At 52.2% G+C, this 26,993-nt stretch overlaps 1 protein-coding gene across 1 annotated transcript in view; it reads right to left on the minus strand.

Annotated features, from left to right (window-relative positions):
• The window catches only part of CLMN (calmin (calponin-like, transmembrane)), a 113,393-nt gene continuing 93,724 nt past the window's right edge, over positions 7,325 to 26,993 (minus strand). Inside the window, 11 exon segments of the mRNA NM_001243882.1 lie at positions 7,325 to 8,645; positions 10,826 to 10,896; positions 11,495 to 11,555; positions 16,589 to 16,785; positions 19,410 to 19,739; positions 19,742 to 19,892; positions 19,895 to 21,048; positions 22,494 to 22,576; positions 23,306 to 23,499; positions 24,497 to 24,687; positions 26,682 to 26,774. Coding sequence (NP_001230811.1) covers positions 8,477 to 8,645; positions 10,826 to 10,896; positions 11,495 to 11,555; positions 16,589 to 16,785; positions 19,410 to 19,739; positions 19,742 to 19,892; positions 19,895 to 21,048; positions 22,494 to 22,576; positions 23,306 to 23,499; positions 24,497 to 24,687; positions 26,682 to 26,774 — 2,694 coding nt within the window. The 3' untranslated portion in view covers positions 7,325 to 8,476.

The following is a 26,993-nucleotide window of genomic DNA, read 5'->3' on the forward strand; positions in this document are numbered from 1 at the left end:
CTCGATGCCCAGGCCAGTACTGTCCTACTTTGGGACAATGTCAGCTCTTTAGGTGACAAACACTGAGTTTCCTTTTTAAAAGTCTTTCAATCAGAGTTCCCCTTGTGGCTCAGCAGAAACTGAATCTGAATGGCATCCATGAAGATGCAGGTTTGATCCCTGGTCTCGCTCAGTGGGTTAAGGATCTGGCATTGCCACTGGCCTCACTCAGTGGTGTAGGCTGCAGACAGCTCGGATCCCACGTTGCTGTGGCTGTGATGTAGGCCGGCGGCTACGGCTCCAATTAGACTCCTAGCCTGGGAACCTCCATATGCCATGGGTGCCGTCCTTAAAAAAAAAAAAAAAGGCTTTCCATCCTTGCATGACATTTAGCAATACCGGCACATTGTGGCTGTCCTCATACCACAGTCTTAGAGAGAAAATGCCCTTCCTGACTTCTGCTGCCGCTAAAAGAATCAGTAGCTGTGCAAATGGCAGAAACCTAGCAAACGATATGTTTTCTCTTCGTTTTTGCAATAATGCAATGATCACAACTTTCAAATTCAAAACAAAGGAAAACGGATGATTCCTGTCTCACAGACCAAGCAGCTAGGACTTTGTGGAGGTGATGGAGGCTCTTTACCCGTTTGTCGTCTCTGCCGGGCGCAGTGAGATCTGCTTTTCCAAGAACAGAGCCTCACTTCTTACTCTGAAAATCGGGTGCTGCAAGTGGAGAGTCAAGGGCGGGGGAAGTTAATTAAAGTCCCTTAAGTCTTGGCTGCTGGACACTGAGGTTATGCTGCTAAAGTGCTGCTAAACTTTATGCACAGTCATTTTGGTGGCAAATTTGCAACCCTAAGCTAATACCTGAACTTGGGGCATCCCCAGTCATTAAAAAAAAAATCTTTCATTTACGTTTAATTGAAGTATAGTTGATGTCTAAGATTACTCTGTCACGTTTGTGACTGAGGATGAAGGAGATATTTAAGCAGTGTTGACATGGGGGGGTCAAAGTGTGCAGAGACCTGGGAAGAGGGAAATACAAAGTGGGGGCTGCCATGGACTAATAAACTGTGTCATTTTCCCAATGCCGATTTCCACCCTCGCTTGCCAACGAGGCCAAAGTCACCAAGACTCAGCATCTCACCAGGGCGTGACTCATTTTCTAAGCATGAGGTCCAGGGTGGAAACGAACGTTTGCAAGTAAGAGTCCTATGGCCGCGATTCTGCCACTTGCCCGCTCGAGGGCTTCCTTCCTGTGTTTTACTTTCCTCTCGGAAAGACCCACCTCCCGTGATTGTCACGAGCGCCCAGTGAGCTCATGGGGAGACGCCGGCTTCGGCTTCCTCTTGCGAAAGGCATGGTTTAGATTTGAGACGGGGCGGCTGGCGAGATGGCAGTGCAGTGGGGAGAGGCTGGGAGAGGCTGTGGCGAACTGAACGCAGGGCAAAGGGGGAACGTCAGAGCCTGGAGAGGGCCCCGCACACGAGGAGCCCCTGGGCCCTCTACGACCTCCTAGCAAGCTCGCTGTGAAGCTATGCTCATTCGACAATTACGTCCAGAGAGTCTGCTCTGCGCAGAAGATGCTCAGAGCAGGAATGTGGCCCAGAAGACGGAGCCAGGGCTTGCACCCAGCTCTGGCTGCTGCCCAAAGCAGCCCTCTTCCCTTATCCCAGAAAACCTCCTGGGAAAGAGGGAGGGAGTGATTTAAAAAAAAAAAAAAAAAGGCGTTGGGCGGGGGGGGGGGACCTCCGTTAAAGAGATTCCTGCTGGATGAAAGGCAGCCTTGACACCGGAGTGTCGGGGATTTTAAAGTCCACGGTGGGATGAGGAGCCTAGATTGTTGAGTTGTGTGTGTATTTAAAACCATGTGGTCCAACAGCACAAAATACTGTCTTTTTCTCAAAAAAACGAGGCTGTTTTCTCACTTGTCGGTGCTACAGTTCTGGGTGGGGGACAACCTGCCTGGTTAAATTAAATATGCATAAATAAGTTAAAAACACTTAAGTGGGCCTTCCCGGTGCTGCGGGGTCTGGCAATTTCAGAAGATTCAGAGGGGCCCAGGACTCCTGGGGAAGCAGGGGCTCCGAATCTGCAGGCCTCTGCCCTTTACTGGGCCAACCCACCCAAGCTGGTTGCACCACGGGGTAGGGGTGCGGGGGGGACCTTTCAAGGCCTGCAGGTCACCTTGGCACTGTCACACATCAGAGCAAGGAGGCCTGGGGCTCACCTAGAGCCTGAGGACACAGGGCCTGCATGCGGTGGGCATGGAAGATTCGGGGCCAACGCAGGCCAAGTGCACGCTGTACTCACATCAGGTTCAACCAAGTGCCTGACAAGAAGCAGAGCCCAAAAGATCTGTGGGACTCAATGTCCAGCAAAGAAGCCTCATCTGATTTCACGGCTCCCTGAGGAGACAAACTCCACAGCAAATTTCTAGCCGAGAAGCGTGACCTCACTCACGCCAGCTTGCAGCCTTCAGCCGCTCCCCCTGGGTCCTGAGAGCGCCCCACTCAGCAGCTGGATGGGCCAGAGGAAGAGCCTGTGGTTCCAGGGGGACCCCAGATGGCAGCTGCAGCCCAAGAAGTTAAACCTTCCCCCAAAGATGGTTTCCGCGGAGCTGATGCAACGTCGGGGCAAGAGCCCCAGCACATCTGGACCAGAAGCACGTCGGGGGCTCTGGTGTCCTGGTAAGCGCGTCACTGGGCAGGTTCTGAGGAGCCATGCGGGCTTGAAACGCCCACACTGCCCATCTCAGGGGCTTCAGGACGTGAAGCTGAACACAGGCGGGGGATTCAGCCGAGCTGGCTGGGCAGGTCTCCAGGCAGAGAGAGGCCACAGCCCCAAACTGCAGGCGGCCTCCTGGAGGCCCTCGGGGGCTCAGAGACACTGCACTTGCATGAGTCTGCGCCTCAGGCCTGCGCTCCAGCGACAGGGCCACGGGAGTCCTTCTTAACCAAGAAGCGTCGATGGCTTCTGCTGCCTGGCGAGGTGCGCTCTCCCTGTTTACGGTGGCTCGTGTCTGAGATTAGCCCCGTGATGTCCCAAGTGCGCAGTGAGGAGGGAGGCCCAGCTTGGCGTCAGTGGCTGGAGGCTGGAGGTTTGTAGAAAACCTACTTGGGAATCAAGACGCCCCTCCCGAGGGCACCGACTGTCCCTTCGAGGGGACTAACTAACAGCGTGACTAGTCATTTCTCCTCCTAGATCTTCAGGGTTCTCATTCCTTAGCTGAGGTGCTAGACCCTTCCGTGACCCTAAGGCTATCAAACAATCTATAATTTATTCAGGCAGCCTCCAAATCTTCGGCCACCGCCTGTGAGTCTGACCCTCACAAAGAGCAGGCTAGCACTGCACGGGCAAGAGAGGAGAGGAAGCAGCAGCCCGCGTCCAGGGGTGGCTGTCCTGGGGGCGGGGGGGCTGCCCCACAAGAGGCTGGGTCTGACCAGGAGGACCTGCTGGCCGGGTTCCGAATAGCCACCCAGCAGAGGGAGCAGCCGGTTTGCTGGCTGCCAGACACCGGTGCGGACTACTTGTTTCCAAGCGAGGTGAGGGTGACAAGGAAAACCTAGAGAGTGCCTGACTGCGGGAGCCTGTGGGGGCAGGAGGTGAAGGGGGAACGCTGTGGTGTCCAGGGGAGCTCGGTGCTGGCCCCCTCTCCGCACGTGGTCCAGTGCCATATGAAGGTGCTGGCGGACCATAGCTCAGCAGGCTTGACATGTCTGCAGAGCAGCGAGCTACCTGACAGGCAGAGAGAAAGCATCCGTGGGATCTGTGGTTCCAGATGGCGCCTTGAGCACAGCGGCTCATTTCTTCCCTGGTGAAACCTCACGGAAATAAGAGCAAAGGAATGGATGCCATGGCATCATGAAGACAAAGGGATGGAGAAGAGCCGACAGCAGCCAAGAGATGCCAACTCATTCAAGGCCGGGGCAAAGCTGAGGGCCAGGAGGACTCCTAACACTGGGCACCTGCAGAGGAGAGGCGGGACCCAGAGCCACCCAGCAGCAAGCCTACCCCCCCTGGGGAGGGGAGGGGGGAGCAGAGGGGCTCTAAGCCAGGGACAACTGGCCTCGCGAGGCGAGAGCAATTCAGCGAGTCTACATACTGACTGTGATGAGAAGCCTGCTCAGAGGCCAGGATGCAGGCACTCGAGTGTGCGTCCAGATCCCTGGCCACTGTCCTACAGTCTATGCACTGCACAAAGGCACTTGGCTCCAGGGGCAATTGAGAGTTAAAATCTAGCCCTTGCTCTGCTCCTCAAGCCCTTCCTTGGAGAAAAGAGGCAAAAGATGCCTCCTGCCAGTTTGGTCAAGTGCCCATGGGTGGCTTCTGCCCAGAGGGGCATCTATTTCTAAGTCTGCCACCCAGGGGGAACTCCTTTTTTGAAACTGCACAGGCCAGTAGCAGCCCATGTATGTCCCTTTTTCTCAGGCAGGAGAGAGTGGAAATATCTCTAAAGAAACACAACAAGCTCTAGAGAAAAGACCTGCAAATATGGCTACGTGTGGTCCTCCCGCGAAGGGTCCAGGTGCCCACCTGGTGACCCTACAGAGAAATCCACCAGTTGAAACATAGAGCTTCCTATCCATTTTTTGATGTATCATTCTTACACATGAACAGATCCACAGGGTCACCAGATATCTGAACAAGACCCGTACCATGAAAGACAAGAGATGGACACTAACCAAGAAAAAGTAAATTTAGAGAAAATGATGACAAACAGCAGAAAAGAACTTCCCCCAAACCCCACTCTCAGTGAACATCCACAGAGAGAGAAGTTCTGCACCCATGAAACAAGAACAGGACACTATGAAACAGAAAAAAAAACATAAAATATTTTGAAAAGTAAGAATTAATTAAATATTCATGGGGCATATTGAAAAGATAAAGCTAAATAACTCTCCCTCGAAAGCAGATCAAAAGATTAAAAGATGAGAAACAGAAAAGAGAGGAAATATTGAAGGGTTAGCCTGGGAGGCCCAGCATTGGAACAACAGGCAGTCCAGAAAGAAAGAATAGAACCAATTATAAGAAAACTTAAGAAATTTCCCGGGAGAGCCCAGAAGGAGTAGATGGTTAAGGGCACCGCACCATCAGGACGGTTCAGAACACTAAGAATGAAGGGCTCTTAAGTGTTTCTGGGGCAGGGACCCAAGTCACAGCTAAAGCCTGGGAATCAGAATGGCACCAGAAATCTCGACAACTACACTGGGAGCGGGCAGTAGGAGGATATTATTTTCCACTCACAATTCTATATCCAGCTACGCCTGGCTAAGGGCAACATAAAGACATTATCAGTTATGCAAAATCTCAAAAATAATTATAGTATTTTAATTATTTTTAAAATACTATATTTTAAAATACGTTATTTTTAAAATACGTTCCTTTTTCTCAGGCAGTTACTAAGGAATGTGCCACACCAAAACAGTGATCAGCATCAGCAAGGGGAGGGGACTTGGTGAGGAAGGACAGGGAACTTCAGCACACTACCTGGCTCAGAAGTAAACAGTCCTCCCACGGCCACACTGAACACAGATGCGCCAATAACATCACCTTTACTCTCTGGGAAAAACGAGGCAGGATGTGGGTAAGAGCCAGATCCTTCTCCACTGAGGTAACCAGCCAATAGGTGTTTCTATTAATTTAAAAAATAAAAAGTATAAGCAGGTTCTGCAGAAATGCAAAGGTAAATATTAGAAGAAAACAGTTAAGAGAGTTGAAAGCGTTCCTTCTCCGGAGCAAGACACGGGGGATTGCTAGTTTTCATGAAAAGCCTTACAGTATTTGTTCCTTTTTAAACTATGAATATGTCTTACGTGGAAAAGAATGCAGAGTAAATTCTTAAAAAAAAAAAAAAAAAAAAGGCAAGCCACAGGGTGGCTTCTCCTGGGGGCTTCTTATCCTCCTCCTATATCCGGCTTCTTCCAAACAAGCCTCTACTCAAGGGAGAATTTTTTTTCCTTAAACAAAAAAGTCAGTCTGTTGCCAACTTGAACCAAATGACTCTCAGGCATCTTGCCAGTAGATGCTTTTAAACATATTACACGTCGCACTGGGTGAGAGAAGAAGCCCGCAGAGACTTTTCCGAAGGAGGTCTAGACCCGTAAGCTGAAACAATTAATGTTCGGGTCAGCTCTTCCCTGGCTCTTCAAGCACCCGATTTATTGAGGACGGCCTGGGGTCCAGGGGCATAAAGTATCACACACATACAACCTATGCCCCTCAGCCTGCAGGAATGCCGGGGAGCTCAGTAATTAGCTCATTTTCCATGGGACACTCAGCCCTCGAGGTGGACTCCCTCCAAGCTCCCGACAGCTTTCAGCTCGAAAGGCTTAGGGTTCATCCGTGGAGAGAAGGAGGCTATAATCAGAGTGGGTTACAGGCCACATTTGGGCCATCATCGACTCGAACGTGCTAGGGACATTCTTTGGGCCAGGCTGGAATTCTGGGAACGTGAAACCCACTGCTTGAAATGAGCGAGCCCCTGGCCCGCTGAGAGGGAATCGTGATTCCTGGAGGAAGGACCATGCTGGCTCAGCTGCCAAAGCTCTTAGAGCTGTCAAGGGGATTCCAGAAGGCAGAGACAATGACCCTGAAAGTGAACAAAACTTCCTCGTGGGAAAAAGTCGAGAAAAAAAACAAAGGTTGGCAGTTGACCTGACATTTTTGGTTTCATTTAAAGGCGAACATTCTTATCTATTCATTTAATTTTTTTCAGGACATTTCATGGACGCAATGGAAGTATCCTCAAAGAGGGGACAGCTCTCTCTGGCCTGGACATCAGGGGGCCTGAGAACCCTTGCAGGCCGACTCCTGGTTGGCTGTGTGATCTTGGGCAACTGGCCCTGCGTCTCTGGGTTCAGCAGAGGAGATGCTGTCGGAGGGACCCTCCTGACTGAAGAGTCTGTGGTTTTACAGGCTCAGCCGACACACGCTTTCTGAGCGGGAGGACAAGGGGGAGGAGGAGGCCATTCCCAGGGTCGCCAAGGCCTGCGTCTTGGCAGCAAACGGAGTAGAAGCAGCCCAGGGCGGAAGGAGACGAAAGGCAGGGGGATGCCTGTGTCCCCTCACCAAGCCTGTGCTGGTTGCTTCTTGGGGGGCTTTCCGGAAACCCTTTGCCTTTTCAAGGAACCCATTATGACCGACCACAAAGGATGCTTGTGCTTGTGCTGAGACTCGCACAAGCATTCACATCTGGAGACTCGCAGGTGAGCACAAAGGCTCTCTGGAAGCACGAAGCGGCTGGACCGCTCCTGTGCCAACATCAGCTGGGCTCATTCTCAGCCAGGCCACCTCTGCGCTCCTCCTCCTGGCTTCTGGGGGGCTTTTTTTTTTTTTTTTTTTTAACAGTGCCTTGCGGGGTCTTGAGTAGCGGCACGGATACCTCAGCAGCCTTGGATGGAAGCTGTTGGGGGCGGGTGCTGCCAACAATGAGAGGGATCCCAGGCCTCGCCCTGTGTCAGCCAAAGCTCTGCTTTTAATGTATCTACCAGACTGGCCCCCGAGAATTCACTTGCAAGGAGGGTTCCATTGATGGAAAAGGCTTGAAAATCACATCTTTTTTTTTTTTTTAGGGCTGCACCTGCAGCATATGGTTCCCAGACTAGGGGTCGAATCGGAGTCATAGCCACCAGCCTACACCACAGTCACAGCAGTGCAGGATCTGAGCCGCACCTGTGACCTACACCCCAGCTCATAGCAATGCCAGATCCTCAAGCCACTGAGCGAGGCCAGGGTTTGAACCCGCATCCTCATGGATACTAGTTGGATTCATTTCTACTGTGCTACAACAGGAATTCCTGAAAATCACATCTTTATCCCAATTCAGACAATGCAAAAATGAATTTAAAATGCATGCTCCACCGCCCCTTCCCCCCAAACCAGGGTGAACAAGAGGGCAGCGCAGCTCCAGACTCTGCCTTCACTTTCCTTGGCTTCTGCCCATCACGAAAGCACTTTCCTGGAGCTGGCAGCTTTGTGCTGCTCAGACCCAACCCTCCACTCAAAGAACACGACAACGGCCAGACCACAACAGGTGCCTGGACCCCCAGCCCCTCCACTCCAGCTCCCCTCTCGGAGGAAAACGTGGCAGTTTTCTTCCCAGTGGGGTCTCTGCCTGGGGCACCGTCTTCTTTCTCATCAGGAGGCCAGAAGCGCGAGTCCGCCTGGGACCTTAAGAACGTGCGGCAGGGGTTGGGGGCGAGCTAAGACTCAGTTGCGGCCGGTACCAGTACCAAGTCCAAGACCTGTCAGAGCCAGGCCTGCGAACTGACCCTGCCCGAGGATCCAGCCACACACCCGGACGCTGAGCACACAGCCCAAGAGAAAAGCATGCTGAGGACTTAGAGGAGGGAACGGAAACAAGAAGGGGGGGGGCTAGGTTTCCCCCGAGGTCCGCAGATGTCAGCAGAAGCGCCCCATCCAGCAGAGGGAACAGAAGGGAGTAGGAGCCCGCGGCCCGTCAGGGTCCTATCCTGTTTATTACGCGGCCGCGCCGTCAGAGCCTGTTGACGTCCAGCTGCGGGAAGAGCAGCAGGCAGTAAACCAGGAGCCAGAGGAAGAGCAGAAAGTACATCACGTCCGGCTGCTGGACCAGCTGCGCCAGCGAGTCGCTCTGCGGGCCGCGGCCCTCCTGCAGCCCCGCCTCGCCAGAGTTGTTGGCCTTCCTGCAGGAGAGGAGACACACCAAGGCGGTTACAGGGGGTCCCCGGCCCAGTGGACCCCACTCCCTCCCTGTCCTGCAACCTCGCTGCCCAACGCAAGAGCGGAGGGCTTCGCAGCGAGGCGGTCAAGAAGCCCGGGGGCAGAGCCCAGGTGGAGGCCTGGGTTCAAGGGTGCCTGCAGCTGTCACACCCATGCAGTTGTCTCTGCAACGCCAAGAGGGACGAGCTGCGAGCCCCATTCTGCAGGTGGGCAACCTGAGCACCATGGGGGCGCAGCTGGCTCAAGGCCACATGCCTGGGCTGGGTCTAACACCCAGGCCTGGGTACCTTCCTTGACACTCAAGCGCCCTAGGGCAGGTTAGAGGCTGACGGCTCTGGGTTACTCGGAAACAGAGGGGGCTTCCTAATCTACATCTAAAGAGAGAATCGGGGTTCTTACAGATCATTTAAAAACAGCCACCAGAAACAGACACATCCCTCTACCAGCAGGTTTGTGCTTTTGGCTTTAGAATCTAACCTGGAAGGTAAGGAGCAGATTTGGCTTTGCTCAGATGTACCTTTCTTCTTTTATTTTACAGAAGGTAGTGCTAAAGTCACATTTTACTCTCGCCTGCTGGAGAAAGCCCAGACGGGGCTGTGTGGTGGCGACAGGAAAGGGTCAGGGGCCATCACCTGATCGGAATCGGGGTGGGGGGCCTCTGCTTGCAGCTGCGTTTATGGAAGCCCAGAGGGTACGCTTCTCAGCGTCACTTGGGGCACAGGATGGAGCTCATGGGAAGCAAAAGCACCTGCTCCCTGAACCGTCTCCTAATACGGTGAGAAGCAGGCTGGGGGGAGGGGGTTAAACCTCTGCCTCGGTCTAGAAGTTGAGCGATTCCCACAGAGATAACACAGGACAGTTTCCTTCTCCTCCTTAAAACTGTTTTGAGAGAAAATTTAAGCTATATTTTTTATCGCAAGGGCAATAAATGCTCAAAAACATGGAAAAAACATGAATGCCCTTCTCAATGTTGCAGGTTCCGTTTTCAAAGACTCTATCTCATAAAAACTCAAAGGACTATTTTCCTAGGAGTGTGCCTCGTGGAAAACGTGAATTAATATTTCCGTTTTATGGCAGGGGAAGGAAACAAGCCTTGCCTCTTTCTTAGAAGCCAGAGAAATAAACTTCTAAGGATTACACCCCTGGGCATTGGGCAATTTTCAGAGTCTGTCTATTCCAATAATCTAAGTCCTTCGGAGCCAATTCAAATCTGTGGAACTTTTGTTTTTCTTTTTATGGCCACACCCACAGCATATGGAGGTTCCCAGGCTAGGGGTCAAATCGGAGCCGCAGCTGCCGGCCTACACCACAGCCACAGCAACACCAGATCCAAGCCCCGTCTGTGACCTACACTGCAGCTCACGGCAACCCCAGATCCTTTAACCTGCTGATCGAGGCCGGGGATCAGACTTGCATCCTCATGGACACTAGTCAGGTTCTTAACCCACTGAGCCCCCATGGGAACTCTGGCAAATATGTATTTTAATCAGTAAAATTAAGTGATTCAATAACTTTAACAGGGATGGGGGCATCTCAGAACTGTCAGAGTTCTCGAATTCTCTGCCTGCCCATGTTCTAAACAGGCAGTGTTCCAGCCATCCGGCACCCTTAGGCTAGGCCATCTGGTTCTGCGACAGTAAGCAATACTTTCATAGGCATCCTGGCATGTCTGCATCCCCTCTTCATGTCTGCGCTGATGCCATAAAACTGTAAAATCAGCTCAGTGAGCTTCTGAGTATTGTACCTGCAGTGGTGACAGAGAATGAACACAGGTGTCGGGGACGAGAGCCTTCAGAGCAGACCCGCCACCCAGCCCCTACCCCAGGGAGCTTGGCTTATGCCACTGCGTAATCTACGTGCAGCCCCCGCTCCTGACTCAGACCTGTCTCTAAACCGAGTCAGTTTCTGAACCACGCCCTGCCCGACCACGTGAGTGCCTGTCTCCTCACCCTCCCTCTCCTGTTCCTTTTACAGTCATTTTCTCTGGAACAGGTATTTGCCTGCATGATCCCAGACTGTTAATACTGTTATCCACAAAGCATCGTTGGAGAACAGCCATCCCCAGAGGTAGGCTGCATCACTTAAAAAAGGAAAAAAAAAAAATTTCTTTCAACCCCCCGCAGCTGGGAGGCCAGCCACTTACCTGGTTAATGTTCGGTTCCTTCTGTCATCCAGATCTGCTGCATTCCTCAACTGAACATAGCTAACCTGATCCTACAGTGAAATTTATAAACAAAAGCCCCGCAACCCAATTAGTAAAGATGAAATCTCTGAAACAGAAAATAAAATGATTTTAAACACACAAAGCCGAGCATGCGATGCGTTTCTTCACATTGCAAACATTTAGTTCCAAAGTCAAACTACTAAGTCTATGTTAGTCCCACAGGTGAGTGGGGACCCCGACCCCCGCACCCCGAATCAGGGCAAGCTTCGGATCCCGGGCTCTGGGTCCCACCACATCCAGAGCTGAGCAGGTGCAAAGACACACAGCCCTCTGCTCTCGCCGCACCTGGCTTTGAATGTGATCTTTCTGAGGGTGTGTTGGGGGTCAAGGTGAAGGTCTTGGAGGCATTTGTTATGACAAAGAGGCCTTAGGGCTTTAAAATCATCACTTTATTTACATCCCTATTGCCCAAAGCGGACATCTGATTGGACTGGGCTTAAAGACAAGGTTCCAATGTGCTTGTCGTCTATCCAAAAGCACAGCTGCTGCACATCAGTAATCTCCAAGCTCTGGGCTGGGGAGGAGGAAGGACGGAAAGGAATGGATTAGCAGGGGCCGGAGGAAGGAAGAAGAAATTCACATACTAACCGATTCCAAAGACCTATTCGTATGTCGTCGAATGTAAATGCTGGAGTCACTGTGACTCGTCCTGAAAAATAAACACACGTTTTGAATGGGTGCCACCAAAACTTCCTCATCGCCCCCATCCCGGGGCCACCACAGGCGGATTCAGGCAAGCACCTCAGACCTCACGACGGAAATGAGACATTTTATCCAATATGCCCAGTCGGGGGGAGCACGCTTACAACTAGTAGGACGATATGAAAGAGGCAGATTGAGCCCTCGTGGACAAGAAAGCAGCAACAGCAGTGACCACAAACGGTGGGAAAGAATTTCAAATAGAAAGCGGGTGAACTCTTCTTAGAAATCACAGAATCGTGAGGCAGGAAGGGATCTCTTTTTGTAAGCATCCTGAGGTCTTGGGATGCACCAAATACCCTCTGCAAGGGAGAGTCAGCCCACGGCTGAGACCTGGGATGTGGACTCCCTTTGCAGTGCTCCCTGCTATGCACGATGCTGACTGTCTAGCTCCCGGGCGGACCACTTCTTTTCCTTTCATTCACGAGGAGGCTAATTTTCTAACTAGATCTTTGAGCCTGATGGGGCATACATCTCTGATTTTCTAATAAGGCTGGCTTGCTCAGGGCTGAGGCAAAAAGAGACCCAGCCAGAGGCCTGGGCTGTCATCCTGGCTCCTGATTGATTAACTAGCAACCTTAGCCAAATATGCACCCTCTGGATCAGTCTTCCTCATCTGAGAAATGGATTGCCATTCCTGCCCCACCAACTTCATGGAGCTGGTGGTGACATGAATGTACTGGAGGTCAAAGCGGCCCCGTCTTATGGGTGGCCAAAAACACACGAAAAGATGTTCAGCATCACTCATCATTAGAGAAATGCACATCAAAACCACTGTGAGGGACCACCTTACACCAGCCAGAATGGCCATCACCAAAAAGTCTACAAACAATAAGTGCTGGAGAGGGTGTGGAGAAAAGGGAACCCAATTACACTGTTGGTGGGATTGTAAATTGGTGGAAAACAGTATGGAAAACTAAAAATAAACTACCATTCGATCCAGCAATCCCACTCCTGGGCCTCCATGCAGAGAAAACCACGACTCGCAAAGACACATGTACCCCAATGTTCATTGCAGCACTATTTGCAATAGCCAAGACATGGAAACACCCTAAATGTCCATTGACAGAGGAGTGGATCAAGAAGATGTGGTACATATACATAATGGAATATTACTCAGCCGTTAAAAGGAAAGAAATAAAGGCATTTTTAGCAACATGGATGGACCTAGAAATTATCATGCTAAGTGAAGTCAGACAATGAGACACCAACATCAAATGCTCTCATTGACATGTGGAATCTGAAAAAAGGACACAATGAACTTCTTTGCAGAACAGATACTGACTCACAGACTGGAAAACTTATGGTTTCCAAAGGAGACAGGTTGTGGGGTGGGGGGATGCACTGGGGGTTTGGGATGGAACGCTGATAAAACTGGGTTGTGACGATCATTGTACAACTATAAATGTAATAAATTCATTGAGTAATATAAAAAATAGAATACATGGAAAAAACAAAACAAAGCGGCCCTGGCTTGCTGCTCTACAGGAGGTGCTAGATGTGGATGCGCCTGGTACAGAGACGGCCATGTCGGTTTCCTCGAGGCAGACCTACTGGGTGGCATTCTGAGGTCCAGGAAAAAGGCACCTGACCCACGAGTTTATTCCCAGAGCTCTCGTCACTAGCGGCCTTGGTGTTCCTGCCAATTGCTGTCCCTCCAAAGTCACTGAGCTCTTCTCTCCTTGGGGCACGTTTCTAGATAACAGGTATTGAGCACCTACTGTGTGCCAGGTGTGGGGTTAGGCCTAGGGAAACCAGTCCCTGTCCTCAATCCAAAGCCTGTGCCAGTTTCTCCTGACTGGCATCACAGCCCGGAAATGAAACAAGGTGCACCTAACCAAGAAGAGAGAGGCACTGGTGCTTAGAACCCAGAAGTGCCCGTAAGATTAGACTCGATAAGCTGAAGCCCCGAAGACGCAGGGCCACTCTCCACCCTGCCCCCCATACTTGTACTGTATTCTAGTGGAAAAAATTGCACCCCCAGTAGGGCGGACCCTCCTTCTTCCCTCTCCTCTGCCCCTTTTTTAGCACGCTTTCTCACAGATGGCTTTCGTGTTACAGTAAAACCAGTATGATGTATTCATGTTTGCACCTTGACCTCCACTCCTTCAACAAGCATGGTCAGGAGCCTCCAGTGTGCCAGGCCCAGGGCTAGTTGCAGAGGGCCAGCTCCTCCAGGGTCCCGCCGGGGCTAAGAGAGCCCACCCATTCACTTAGCATCCCCTCAAAGGACTTCTATTCCTTGAATACCCACCACAAGCCCAGTGCCATGCTAAACGCAGGAGGCTAGGCTGGCATAGCCTCCCCGCCTGCAGGGAGCTGGCTCGCCGTCTAGGGGGAGAGCAGGTGATAAATACGTCCTTCCACAGATTACAGAAATTCATTTTGAAAAATGCTAAGAAGGAAAAGAATAGTGGCTATAAGGACATAAAAACGGGGATCAAAAATGGCCTGGAGGAATCCAAGAAGGCTGCTCGGAGGAAACGGTACTGGAGCTGAGACCCAAGGGAGCAAGGCAGGAGATGGGTAGGGGCCAGAGGGGCCTCCAAGGTGAAGAAGCTTGCAGGGGGTGGGGGGCGTTCCAGGAGCTCAACTAAGGCCAGGGTGCTTGGTGCACCGGGAACGAGGGAGAGGGTGACCGAAGGTAGATGAGGATGAGGCTGGGGAGAGAGGCCATGAAGGGTACTGAAGGCTCTGGACCAATGGCCTTTCTGCTGAGACCAATGGGAAGCACGGGGGTGACCAAGAGCCAGGAAAACCTCCTGCGCCTGGGAAGAGAGATGCCCAGGGTCTAACCCACTCCATAGCATGGACCAGGTCCTGACCTCTCTGAACTCAGTGTTCTCAAGTGTAAGGGGCGGGGGGCTGGCAGGTGGGATGGCTCTGTACACAGGAGGGGCTCCAGGGTCCGTGTTCACTCACATGCACGAGTGCCCCCTCCACACCATCCGCTTACATTTGGGTGTCGCTTCCACCCCGGCCAAAAGGCTTGATAATAGTTACATCTTTGCTTGAGGTGAGATGGGAGGGGACCGGCTGCCTGCGCTGTGTGTACCCTATGCCCGAGAGATCAAAGTAAAACCTTGGCATTGAGATCAACCAGGTTTACTTTGAAATAACAATTCACTTTTCAATGTCCATCCCCAGCGGTCTTATCTTCACTGCGGGTGAGGTTTGCTGGTCCTTCCCACAAAGCACAAATTCGAGATGCTCGCTTTCCCCCAATGCCCCCTTGTTTCTCTTCCTGCGCCCCCCCTCCCCGGCATTTGATAAATATTTACGGAGGTGTCTGCTAAGTGCCAGCTGTTGCTCAGGCTGTTTCTTCCACCTGGCAAGTCTCTCTCTCCCAAACCCAAATCCCACTCCACCCTCAATGCCGAATTCAAACATCTCAGCCCCCAGGCGGCCCCGACCCTCCCTGCCTGCCTCTGAGAGGTCAAGGTGAAACCGCCCAGTCCCAGCAGCAAGAGGGAGCATGTCTCATCTCCCTCCAACTCTGAGCTCCCGGAGGACGGAGCCCTGGCTGACCTCTGCCCAGGTCCCCAAGCCTAGCGGACTCCATCACCAAGTGACTGCTCAAAGACTGTTGAGCATTGACCTGCTTAGGGAAAGCAGGGCAGGCTGGCAAATGACCAGCGACCCTCCTGAGTTGTGGTGAAGTAGATGACAGCCAGTTGTCCCGCAGGGCTATCGGCACTTAGATCGGGGTCCAGCTTCACGTAAGACACAGACATCTGCTGGACAGGCATGGCCAGGGGCAGGGAGAGGGACTCTGGGAGTCACGGGCTAGCTTGGTAGCAGCCTTCCATTCTGCCTTGCGCCTCCTCCCTCGGGCTCCCGTCTGCTCTTCCTTTGTCCCCACAGCCCAGCAGGGGAGACAAGCAAAGGGGTGGTGGGAAGCAGGGCACCGGCCAGCCCCTCCTCCAGCCCTCCCTGAAGGGGTTCTCCCAACTCGCTCCCCAGTGCTTGTCTCAGTGACTCCCCTCTGTAGCCAGTGTGGCTCACCCAGCACAGGAAATGGGCTGGAAAGAACACGGACTGGGGAATCTGACAGGTCTGGGTCCGAGACTCCAGCTCTGCCATCTGCCAAGCTGGGAGGTGCCCCCAAGCTTCCTATTCCATCCAATGATGCACAGTCCCGACTACCTGCCTATCGGAGTGCCCATGAGAAATGTATGGGAATGCCTGAACACATAAGGGCTGGTAAATGGTGACTGTTGTGATGACAAGGGACAATGGGGAGAGAGCAGGGTCTTCTGACTTTCAGCAGTTAAATATTTTCCCTGGGACAAATCTGGATCATCCAGTGGGCCTTGGAGTGACATGGCAAGATGTGTGCTACGAGCTTCCTATCAGTTAAAGCTCATTAAACTTCCTGCTTCCTCCTCCGGAGGGAAATCAACCATCCTCACTTCCTTGGACCCGAACTCGTGGGTGAAGCCATCATGTTAACGTCCAGCTTCCACATGACAGTGATAAACAGTCACCTCTGCGCACCTGCACTGCATCCCTTCCGACGCCGTGAGATGCTTGTAAACGGCTAAGCCTGCTACCTAGCTGGACCAGCAGTTATTAGGCGCCAAGAGTGGCCAGCAGAGTCTTCAAAGTCTATTACTTTTCAGACTCCCTCCACCTACGGTTCAGCCACCTCTTTGCTCACTGCCAATTTCTGCTCCAAGCTACTCGCAGTAAGGAGAGAAGGCAAGGTTCAGATCCGTCCAGTTTTTTGACTCTTATGAACAAGTCTGATGACACTGGTGAGGTCGGTGGCGGAGCCCACGTTTGAATGGGGACTTTGTCCACATCGGTTTCCCCTGCGGTCCAGCCCCGCCCCTGCGTCCTCCATCCAATCAGAAACCAGAAACGGCATCCGTTCAGAACCCGCCCCTGCCTTCCTCAACCAATCAGATACTAGAAATAGAATGAGTTCAGAGAGGCGCTCCCCAGCTTGGGCTCTGGGGTGGGAAGAAGTTAATAAAATACCTGGAAATGACTCTGTGGTCGCTGATGTCTTCCTCCAGGTCATCTGAGGATCGAACAGTTCCGGGTGCTATAAATACTGAACTTTCTACGTGGTCCACATGTTTCCTTTTTTCCTTTTTTTTACTGCTGATCGATTCTTCCTTTACCTTTTCTTCTAAAGGGTTTGCTAAGTTTTCCGAGTTTGCAAATTCCTGGGACTTAAGGACAAGAGAACCGAATACAAGTCAGCATATTTTTTTTTTTTTTTTTTTTTTTTTTTTTTGCAGAAATGCTGTGTAAGCGACACAAACCCAGCACTGCTCTGCTCCACACTTAATTCCAAGGCCCAGCTAGGGCGCCCCCTCCCAATCCTGCCTCTCCCGTGGGTTCCTTTTGGCGCAGCCTCGCCCTCACCTCCCCATGGAGGAGAAGCCCACTTGAACTCCTGCTACCTGTGCAGTTCCAAATGCTCCATGGACTGATGGAGTGAAAACAGCATGGGTTTTACAGTCAGTAAGACCTCGTTTCGAATCCCGGCTAAGTCAGCTATCTGACCTTGAGCAACTGACTTTGTCTCTGATCCTCAGTTTCCTTGTCTGTCAAATGGGTGTAAGAATTATCACCCTCTTCCCACTACACCACGGCGCTTCCTATAAAGGCTGTTCCTCACCGAGGGCAAAGGTGGGACCCTTCACACAGCCGCCATCCACTTCAACAGAGGAAAGAATCCTGGAGGCCACGTGGGCCAAAGGCTGTGAAGTTGCCCCCAGCCCGGAAGGCTGATGTCTTCACTGTACTCTCAGCGGAAGGTGGCGAGTAGTGCAGTATTTGTTGCATTTATGTGTAAAGGAAGTTTCTCTGTCCACCAGCCCTACCAGGTACTCCGAAACCCACCAGCAATGCTCCCCTGTGAAATCAAGAAGCCTGGGAATTGCTGGCGCCACCTCTCAGGAATTCCTCCGGGGGCTGGAAAAACCTGCTCAACAGGTGTCGGAATAAGAGGATTAGAGTGCAGTCCAGGAGAACAAAGCTCCCTGCCGAATTAAAACGCTCTCAGGCAGTCTCAAACGCCAGTTCCTCTTCCAACACCACTGAGCAAATGCTACCTTCTCTGAAAGGTGCAATGAAGGGAGAACTCATTTGTTTAAAGGCGAGAAGTAGACCTCCCCATTTTCTAGTCCCTGTGGAGGACACTTGTTTCTTTCCTTTTTAACGGACGGCCAGGGATCAGAGACACGCTCCATCTCATCTCATTAGGCGGCAAGCCTCGCCTGTCACCCCAGACTGTACGCCCCCCAACTCATAGGGATCGAGGCCAGGGTGACACTAGGGAGCCAAGTGCAAGGTGTGCTTGGGAGCAGTGGGCTCCCGCTCCTTGGGTAGGTGAGAGGCAGAGGGAGCGGATTAGAGCCGAGAGAAGCAGGCGGCACCAGGATCGAGAGCGGACCTGAGAAATGCAAGCGCTCCCCAGCTCGTCCCCCAGCTCAGCGGAGGATGGAGTCAAACCTCGGTCTCCTGATGCGGTTCCCGAACCAGGGGTGCTTTCAACCCCATTGCCAATCGCCTGTGCACATGCAGTGCAGAGCTCGCTTTAATGAAGTGCCCCCCTGGGCCTTCCCACAGGCCACTGTCAAGACCCACGGAGGGGAACTGAGTTGCTCCAGAGCTATTTTAAGTCAACAGACAGCAGATTGGCACCTCAGGCCCTCAAAGACTTTTCTGGCTGCAGCCACCCGAGCATCACCCCAGTTGCTGCTATCCCCAACCCGGGCACCCCAAGGCCTCAAGTCACCGAGCGGCATCTCTGACAGCAGGTGGCCGGTGGGGGGTTGCGGACAGGACTGGGTCCCTCTCCCTGGGGTGGAAGGGGAAGGTGACAGGCAGGTCACTGGCACCTGTGGAGCCACCAGCCCTCTTCTCCAGCCACAGACGACACGTGGTGCCTAGTCCCAAAGGATCGGTCCTGCCACTCACGGCCTCTAGGCTGTTGGTGCTGGAGCACTCTGCATCGCCCAGCGCTTGGGCAGTTACTCCCCATAAATGACGCTACCACTTCCAGCCCATCGAAGTCCTGAATGTGTTTTTTTTTTGTTTGTTTGTTTGTTTTTTTACTTTTTAGGGTCATTCCCCGGCATACGGAAGTCCCCAGGCTAGGGGTCGAATTGGAGCTGTAGCTGCCGGCCTACAACACAGCCACAGCAACTGGGGATCTGAGCCTCGCCTGCGACCTACACCACAGATCATGGCAACGCCGGATCCCCGACCTGCTGAGAGAGGCCAGGGATCGAACCTGCATCTTCATGGATACTAGTCGGATTCCTTTCTGCTGCGTCACAATGGGGAACTCCCTGCGGTCAGATTCTTAACCCACCGCCCCACAGGAGGAACTCCTGCATGTCTCACTTCTCACCACAGGAGCCAAACAAGAGTGCTGAACAGGCAAAAGGCTTTGACAAACCAAGGCTGGAGTCTAACATGAGGTCTCGCAGCTGGAAGAGGTGGAATCACCAGGTCCCTAAGTGGGTGCTGGGTGTAGCTACAGTTCCTCTGTAAAATGATACCTGCAGCTACTATTATGCTGGACCCTCAAACATGATCTTTTTTTGGCAGCCTGGGGGTGGGACTAGGGGGAGGCTGAGGCACCAGGATGCAAAATTGGACGAATGTTCGTCTCGGGTGCCAACCCTGTCCTTGCTTGAAGCTTGAGTGAGTAGCTCCTTAAGTTCTGGACCTGGGACACCTGCGAGGGAAATTGCTTTTCTCTCTTTTATGGAGGTAGGAGCTGAGCTTTGGAGAAGCACAGAACTCTGCAAGCGGGGTTCCCGAACCCACGGTCCAGTACCTGCTGGTCCGGCACAGGGACATTCTCTGCAGGCTCTCTTGGCTGGTCATCCTCTCGCCGGGCTGGGGGAGTGGGTACCGAGGCCCGCCTGGCATCCTCTGCGATGCTGGCCTGGGGGCGGTCCTCGCCCAACCCTGGGAAGCTGCAGCTGCTCTGGGAGGGCTCGGCCTCCTCGTCCTCGTCCTCGTCCTCCCGAGCCCCCAGGCCCGGCGGATAGCCCTCCGGTTCCTCGAGGTCCATTTCTTGGCTTTTCAAATCCTCGGGGCCTTCTGCATAAGCCTCTAAAACCGCAGCCAGGGGAACCTCGTAATGCGGGTAGTAGAAGAGGTCGGGGGGATGACGGAAATCTTGGACAGCGGTGGAGACGGCTTGAAATCCAGGTCTTCCTCGCTGGCACTGTGGAGGGTCTCCAGGCTGGCGCTGCTGCTTGCCAGGGTGGAAGGCCACTCTCGCCCCAGCCCCGGGGGATCCCCCGCTTCCCCCCATCCTCCCCCCGACGGCGCCGCGGGGACTTCCGCTTGGCCTTTTCATACACTTCAGGCTTTTTGTCCACTGGCGTCCCCTGGGGGGCCAAGGAATAACCTGGTTCTTCGGGCCCGGCATCCTGGGGAGGTGCGTGCGGGTCGGGGTTCCCTGGGGACTCATCCCCATCCGTCTGCTGGTGGCCAGAGCTGTCCCTCCTTTTCCCCAGGTTCTCAGCGGGATCCTCGGGCACCTGCTCCTTCTCGGCAGGTGTTTTCTCATGAGCGGAAGGGGCCTCGTTGAACGCCTGGCTGGTGGAGGCAAACTCTATGAGGTCGCTGTTAAATCTAGAGGCTTTTAAGGGTATGCCTTCGAAATAGTCTTCCCGCTCCATAGCTTTGACGGTCAGCAGCTTCACCTTGATCTCCAAGGAATTGGCCATGACGGGGACCCCTCCCAGGGGGGAGAGGGGGTGACCCTCTTCCCCAGGGCTGGCCGCCTGCTCCGAAGCCCCGTTCCAGGAGGGGGAGGGCTGGAAAGGCGGAGGATGCTCGATCTTACCATCCACCAAAGACACCTCGCCCGGGGCCTCGGCCGGGGCTGCTGCCGGGACCCTCGGCGCTTCCTGTTTCGGGCTTTCCCCCGCCACCTCACCTGCCGAGACGTGGCCATCCTGCTTGGACCCCTCCTTTGAACCTCTCGGGCTCCCTTCGAAGCGAGGGTCTTGGCTGTAGAAGGGGTCCTGACTGCAGGCGGCGTCCCTGTAGGTGTCGGCCTCAAAGTGCACCGTTTTCTTGCCCGGCAGGGAGTTGGCTCTCCGGGTGTCCTTTCTGGATGACAAGATGGAAGATTCCGGAGCTGGCTCACTGGGGGTGCTGATCTTCCGAGGGACCCCTTGGAGAACCTGCTCGATGATCGGGTGCGTGGACTCGGAGGAGCCGTCTGGCGGCTCCTGGCTGGAAACGCCGCCCAGGCAGCGTTCCACCACGTCCTCAGGCTTGTCGCAGACGAAGACTTTGGAGGGTGGCGGGTGGCTGGCTTCGTGGTTGACGGTATAGGCTCGCTCCTCATTCTCAGTCAGAAGGAAGAGGGCGCTCTCCTGCTCAGAAGAGGTTTCTCTGATGCGAACGAAAGTGGATTCAATAGGGGCTTCTCTGTCTGAATCCATAAAGTCCTCCTGCAAAGAAACACAGGGGAACATGAAATCAGCAGAGGGGCCTTTCCAAAAACAAAAACCACAGCGGAAAAAGCACTTCAGAACTAATAGCAGTGTTCTGATGAAGACACAGATGGGCCAGTGACTAATGTTCCTGCTAAAATGGGAAACCATCAGATGCGTTTAAAAGAATGTGTTCTTTGAAAGCTCTGGGTGCAAAGACATCTCAATGAACTGAACTTCGGAGAAGGACGAGCTCTTTCTACGTGAGTACAGACTGCCAGCGACTTCATACCTGGGGGCTGCTGCCTGGTCTGGGTATGGACAGAGGTGCGAACTCAGCCTGGGTCTTCTGAGTGCCAAGTGGGGACTCCGCATCAGCCATACGTCATAAGGGGTCTAAGAGCCTGAACTTTGGAACCCAAAGAAAACTGGGCTCACAGCCCAGCTCTGTGCTGGTAGCTGTACCCTGGAGAGGTCTTTCGGCCTCTCTGAGTGTCTGTTTTCTCATCTATAAAATAAGGATACTGAGCTATGCCAGCAGGAGCAGCAGTCAGTCCGGAGACACACAAGACAGTAGCTACGTGAAAAGTCTCCAGCTCTGAGTACTAGCTCGTTATGCATTTTTTTTTGGGGGGGGGGGTCTAGTACTTCTAACTACCTGAAATGTAACGTGCATCCGACTTGTTAACCGTTTTCTCTAAGAGAACAAAGCTACACCAGGTCAGAGACCTCATCCATCCAGCTTCTTGCTAAGTTCTCCCCAGAGCCAGCAGTAGGTGTTCAGTAACCTGCTGTTACTGTTGCGGTTGTTATATCATTATTATCGCAGGCTTGTGCGTTGGCTGGGTAGAAGTTCGATGGGGCCACAAAATGTTCTAAAAGGTCTACTTTTACTCCAAAAAAAATCTGTCACCAAGTACACTCAGATTCTGAAAATTAAAAGGTGTGCTCCTGAGTGGTCATTGTCTTTTATATATATAAATGTTTTTATAAATTTTTTTTTTTTTTTAATACCCTCAGCAGGTGGAAGTTCCCAGGCCAGGGATCGAGCCTGAGTCACAGCAGTGAGAAGGTTGAATTCTTAACTATCAGGCCACCAGGGAACTGTCTTCTATAATTTTTCACACTCAGATAAAACCGGGTAGACTGTTAAAACGTTCCATCTGACAACCAAAATACCGAGGTGTGGATCCGCGTTACAAGCAGGCACCTCTTATCGTCGTCACAAAGTTTGGGCTGCGAAGAGAGGCATGGCTGACTTCCCATTCTGCTTTTAAATGTTACAGAGTACATATGATTTTGAAATGAAAATGTGGCGAGGCAATGCTCATGAGACTTGAGATGGGTCTGTGATTATTACAGCTCCTCAGAGAGAACAACGCAGCCTGAGCCCCAGCTTCGTCTGATGGCCAGTGGGTGGAAACATATGGCTTCTGAATTAAAGGTAAGGAAAACAGACATACCGCTTCCAACTCCGGGAAATGTTCTAGAAACTGAGCCACATAAGTCACGATGGACTGTTCGTCTGGCGTGTCAACCATGATGTCTGTTGAGAGAGACACAGGAGTTAGAAGGACACAGACGCACGTGGTTTTTATTTTATTTATTAAAAAAATTTTTTTTAGGGTGCACCTGCAGCCTATGGAAGTTCCTGGGCTAGGGATCGAATTGGAATTGGAGCTGCACCTGCCGGCTTAAGCCACAGCTTAACCTTGACCCATTTTATATATATAAAATGAAGATATCCTAGCAGCATGCAAAATACTTATGTCGCGATTATAATGTTAGGTTAAAAAAACTAAGATACAAAACTATACATACCCTGAATGATCCTAATTAAGTTTCAACTATGTAATTACATGTATAGCAAAATAGTGGGAAAATGATCTCGGTGGTAGGGATATAGGAGACACACAAATGACTTCATTAGATTTTCTACATGGACAGCAGGTGTTACTTACGTAATAAAAAAAAGTTACAGAGTTTCCGTTGTGGGTCAGTGGAAACGAATCTGACTAGCATCCCTGAGGATGCAGGTTCGATCCCTGGCCTCACTCAGTAGGTTAAGGATCTGTCATTGCCACGATCTGTGGTGTAAGTCGCAGATGCGGCTTGGTTCCCATGTTGCTGTGGCTGTGGGTAGGCGGGCAGCTACAGTTCTGATTCGACCCCTAGCCTGGGAACCTCCGTATGGCGCGGATGAAGCCCTAAAAACAAAAACAAAAACAAAAGTTATTACCAAGAAAGAAAGAGAAAGAAAGAGACCCGCTGCTACCTTCGGGCTCCAGGAGCCTGGGAATGTGAAGGGCCTCCTGAGCGATGCTGAAAGCCTTCTCCAGATTTTCCCGCATGGAATCTTCCAGCGCCTGCTTCATGTCAACCAGGCTGGGGTCGATGGCCTTGATCACAGCCAGGAAAGCCAGCCCACTCCTCCAGCTGCCTGCAAAGTCCTGCACCGCCACGCCGTACCTGAGGAAAAGCGGCGGCGGCGGCAGTGAACGGCCTCAGTGATGCCTCGCTGGCCTCCCAGTGGGATGCCCTGGGCATCGGGACAGCCCCACCGAACCACTCCTAAGTCCATTTCCAGACAGACAGAATAAGAAGGTGTAGGTCGCACAAGGGGACAAATTGGGACCTTCTCTTTCCCAATTCCCAGCTAGATAAAGGACCAAAGTAACACAGCCTCCCTTTTCTCCGTGATACGTGAAATGCAGCAAACACGGGTGTGCAATAAACATGGAGCCGGAAGACGTTCCGGCTGCGGTGCAACAGGATTGCCGGCAACTCTGACCCAGGTCCCCTACCCCCGGCTGCCCCTCTGTGCTTCCAGTGCTGTGACCCCAGCCAGGCCACATACCTTCTAAGCCTCAAACTCACTGATAAAACAGGGTGGCTGTGATGGGGAAGCATTCGGCTGAACCCCCAAGAACGGCCAAGTCACGAGGTCAACTGAACGCGCAATGCAGGTGGCACACGGAGCCACTCTCGAAGGGACAGCCAGTGTCACGATTAATACAAATAAAATAACTTCGAAAGTGACAGAGAGAGATAATCCTGCCAGGCACTAATTGCCTTTAGAATCCATCCCTCGGGACCCAAGCCAATCTCCCAAATGTGGTCACTAAACTCTCTTAAAAAAAAAACACACAAAAAAACAGATCCCTGGCTCAGTAGATTAAGGACCCCGGCGCTGCTGTGAGCTGCAGTGTAGGGTGAAGATGTGGCTCAGATCTGGTGTTGCTGTGGCTGTGGTGTAGGAGGCAGCTCCTGCTCTGATTTGACCCCTAGCTTGGGAACTTCCAGATGCCATGGGTGTGGCCCTAAAAAGCAAAAAAATCAAATCAAATCAGGCACGTAACTGAGCAAACGGTGATGTCCCTTTCCTTCACCCGCCCATGGAAAGGGCCCCCTCCCTTGGCCTGGCAGCAGCAGCACGGGGTGCTGGGCACCGGGGCGGGCGGCTTACTTCCTGGTTTTCCTCTGCACCCATGCCAGCAGCGTCCTGATGGCTTTCCTCTGGTCCTTCACCGCTATCGCCGTGCTCCTCTCTGCGGTGGGCGTGGGTGGGAAGGAAGAGTCTGAGTCTGTGCCCCCGGAGCCGGGTGACAGGCTGGAAGATGGAGAGTTTCTGCTGAGGTTGCCCGTGAGCTCCTTAATCTGGAAGGAAAAGGGCATTTCAGAGCCGGCAGAGACCCTTGTGGACTCTCCCGATGGCTGTGTGTCGGGGGCAGTCCTTGTCCTCGCGATGGCCTGGCTCTCCTGGCAGCTGGTGGGGCCGGCAGGCACGCTCTGCAGGACAAACGCCTCTTCCGGGAGTCTCTCCGGTTTCGGCCAGAGGCTGCCGACCACGACAACGTCCTCCTGACCTGACTCCGCCTACCTCTGTCCTCTCAGGGCCTGTCACCTTCGGAGTGTGTCAGGCTGTCTCAAGCCCCCCTTCCTACGGTCCCCAGGTCCTGCTGCCTGGGCGCCCCTGCCCTCCAACACTCAACTCCTAGCTACTCGAACGTGCTCCTTTCTCAGGGGGCTTGTGAGAAATGCAGAGCCCCAGGCCCTGCCCCAGACCTACAGAATCAGATTCTGCATTTCACTACCACCCTCAGGCAATTGGTACACACAGGAAAGTCTGAGAAGCACTAGTCCAGCGCACTCCTACTCATCCTTCAAAACCCCATTCTGGCATCATGGTCTCCAGGAAGTTTTCCTCACTCCCCCTGCCCCCCGCCCCTCTGAGATAGTTGCCCAGCTTGGAGCTCTTAAAACACTGCTCACACCCTGATCGTGGCCTGCACCAGAGAATTCTATTATATGGGACTGACTTGTCTGTGATCCCAGAAAGTCATGAGAACAGGACTTTGCATGCCCAGAACCGGACACATAGGAGAAACTCAGCAGACATTGGCTAAATAAATGAATGACAATCTGGGGTAGAGTTAAGGACTCTACACTTTTCAGGATATTTCCATCATCTATCAGGGAGTTTAAGAACGAACCTCAGTAACGGAAGCCTGCATATGTGCACTGTATAACTGACAGAGGGCTTTCTCACGTAGCATCTTGCTGCTGACCACATGATCTGACCACTGCTACCATTTCACAGATGTGGAAAGTGAGGCTCGGAGAGAGAGAGAGAGCCTTTGGTTATTTAAGTTTAGGGCTCACACAGAACTGGCTCTGTCATCTCCAAGCCTTGTTTGAGTCCATTCTTCTCCAAAATACAAGCACTGGGCCTCTGTGCAAATTTTTTTTACTCTTGGGAGGGCCATTAAATAATAAGGCATGATTTTCTATTTCAAAAGAGGGGATTTTAGAAGATGAAATTTCAGCTCCCTCCCTCCTAGTCACAGAAAAGAAACTGAGCACAATTTCAAATATCACCTTCATATTCCAGCCACTGACCTTGACCTTCCTCTATAAAACTAGCATTTCCAGTTAGAGGCTGAAAGTACTAAGGATGGGAAAATGAGGTTTCACCTGTCACTTGGGCTTCATTCTAGAGCTATCTTTTTTTTTTTTTTTCTGGCCATGCCCACAGTATGCAGAAATTCCCAGGCAGTTCCCCAGATCGAACCCATACCACAGCCATGATGATGCCAGGTCTTTAACTGATAGGCCACCAGGGAACTCCTCCCTAGAACTATCTTTGGTACAGGCTCTTTAACCATCTCGGATAAACACGAGTCATTTTAGGAAAGTAACTCTGCCAAGTTCAATTATTGGTGGGAAGTATTTCCTTGGTTCTTGTGACACTTTCAAATGAAATTGTTTTCCTTTTAAAAAAACAAACATTAATTTTTTTTTGCCATGCCCATGGCAGGTGGAAGTTCCCAGACGGGGATCAAACCTGCACCTTTGCAGTAACCCGAGCCCGTGCAGTCAGATTCTTAACCCACCATGGCACCACGGTGGGAACTCCAGCACGGAATTATTTTTCAAAGTAAATATTTAGCTCTTCATGTCCCAAGAAGAGAATAGAGCTCATATCACTTTTAAAATCCCAGGGACTCAAAATCTTCAGATCCCCCCAGTTCTTTGACAGGAAATAGAAAAGTCAAAATCTGTCAGAAACGAAATCTGTCTCCCTCCATCTGGCCCCCCTCTTGTGTTGGTGGAGAATGTTATCATGTGTTACGGAAAGGAAATGATTTTACCTGGAAGAAGAGAATTATGTTCCAAATGAGCCCGAGAACCAAAGAGGGGTTGCCATCTGCTATTTCTGCCGCGTCGATGCTAACGAGTTTTACCTGGAGAGAAGCAAGTTACACGCTTACCAAAGAGGTGGCATGTAGTTTGCAACAGGTTAGTATCTGATGCCCTCGTGGGCCTGTTTCTCTTAATCACCCATGCTGTTTAGGGCTGCCCTAGGCCACCTCTCAGGGACCCCAATATGCAAAGGTGTGTTTAATAAACACCTACACAGTACTGACCCTGCACAGGCGCTATTCTGAGCACCTTACAAGTAT

The sequence above is a fragment of the Sus scrofa genome, chromosome 7, assembly GCF_000003025.6.
Source record: "Sus scrofa isolate TJ Tabasco breed Duroc chromosome 7, Sscrofa11.1, whole genome shotgun sequence".
In the NCBI taxonomy this organism is placed as follows: Eukaryota; Metazoa; Chordata; class Mammalia; order Artiodactyla; family Suidae; genus Sus; species Sus scrofa.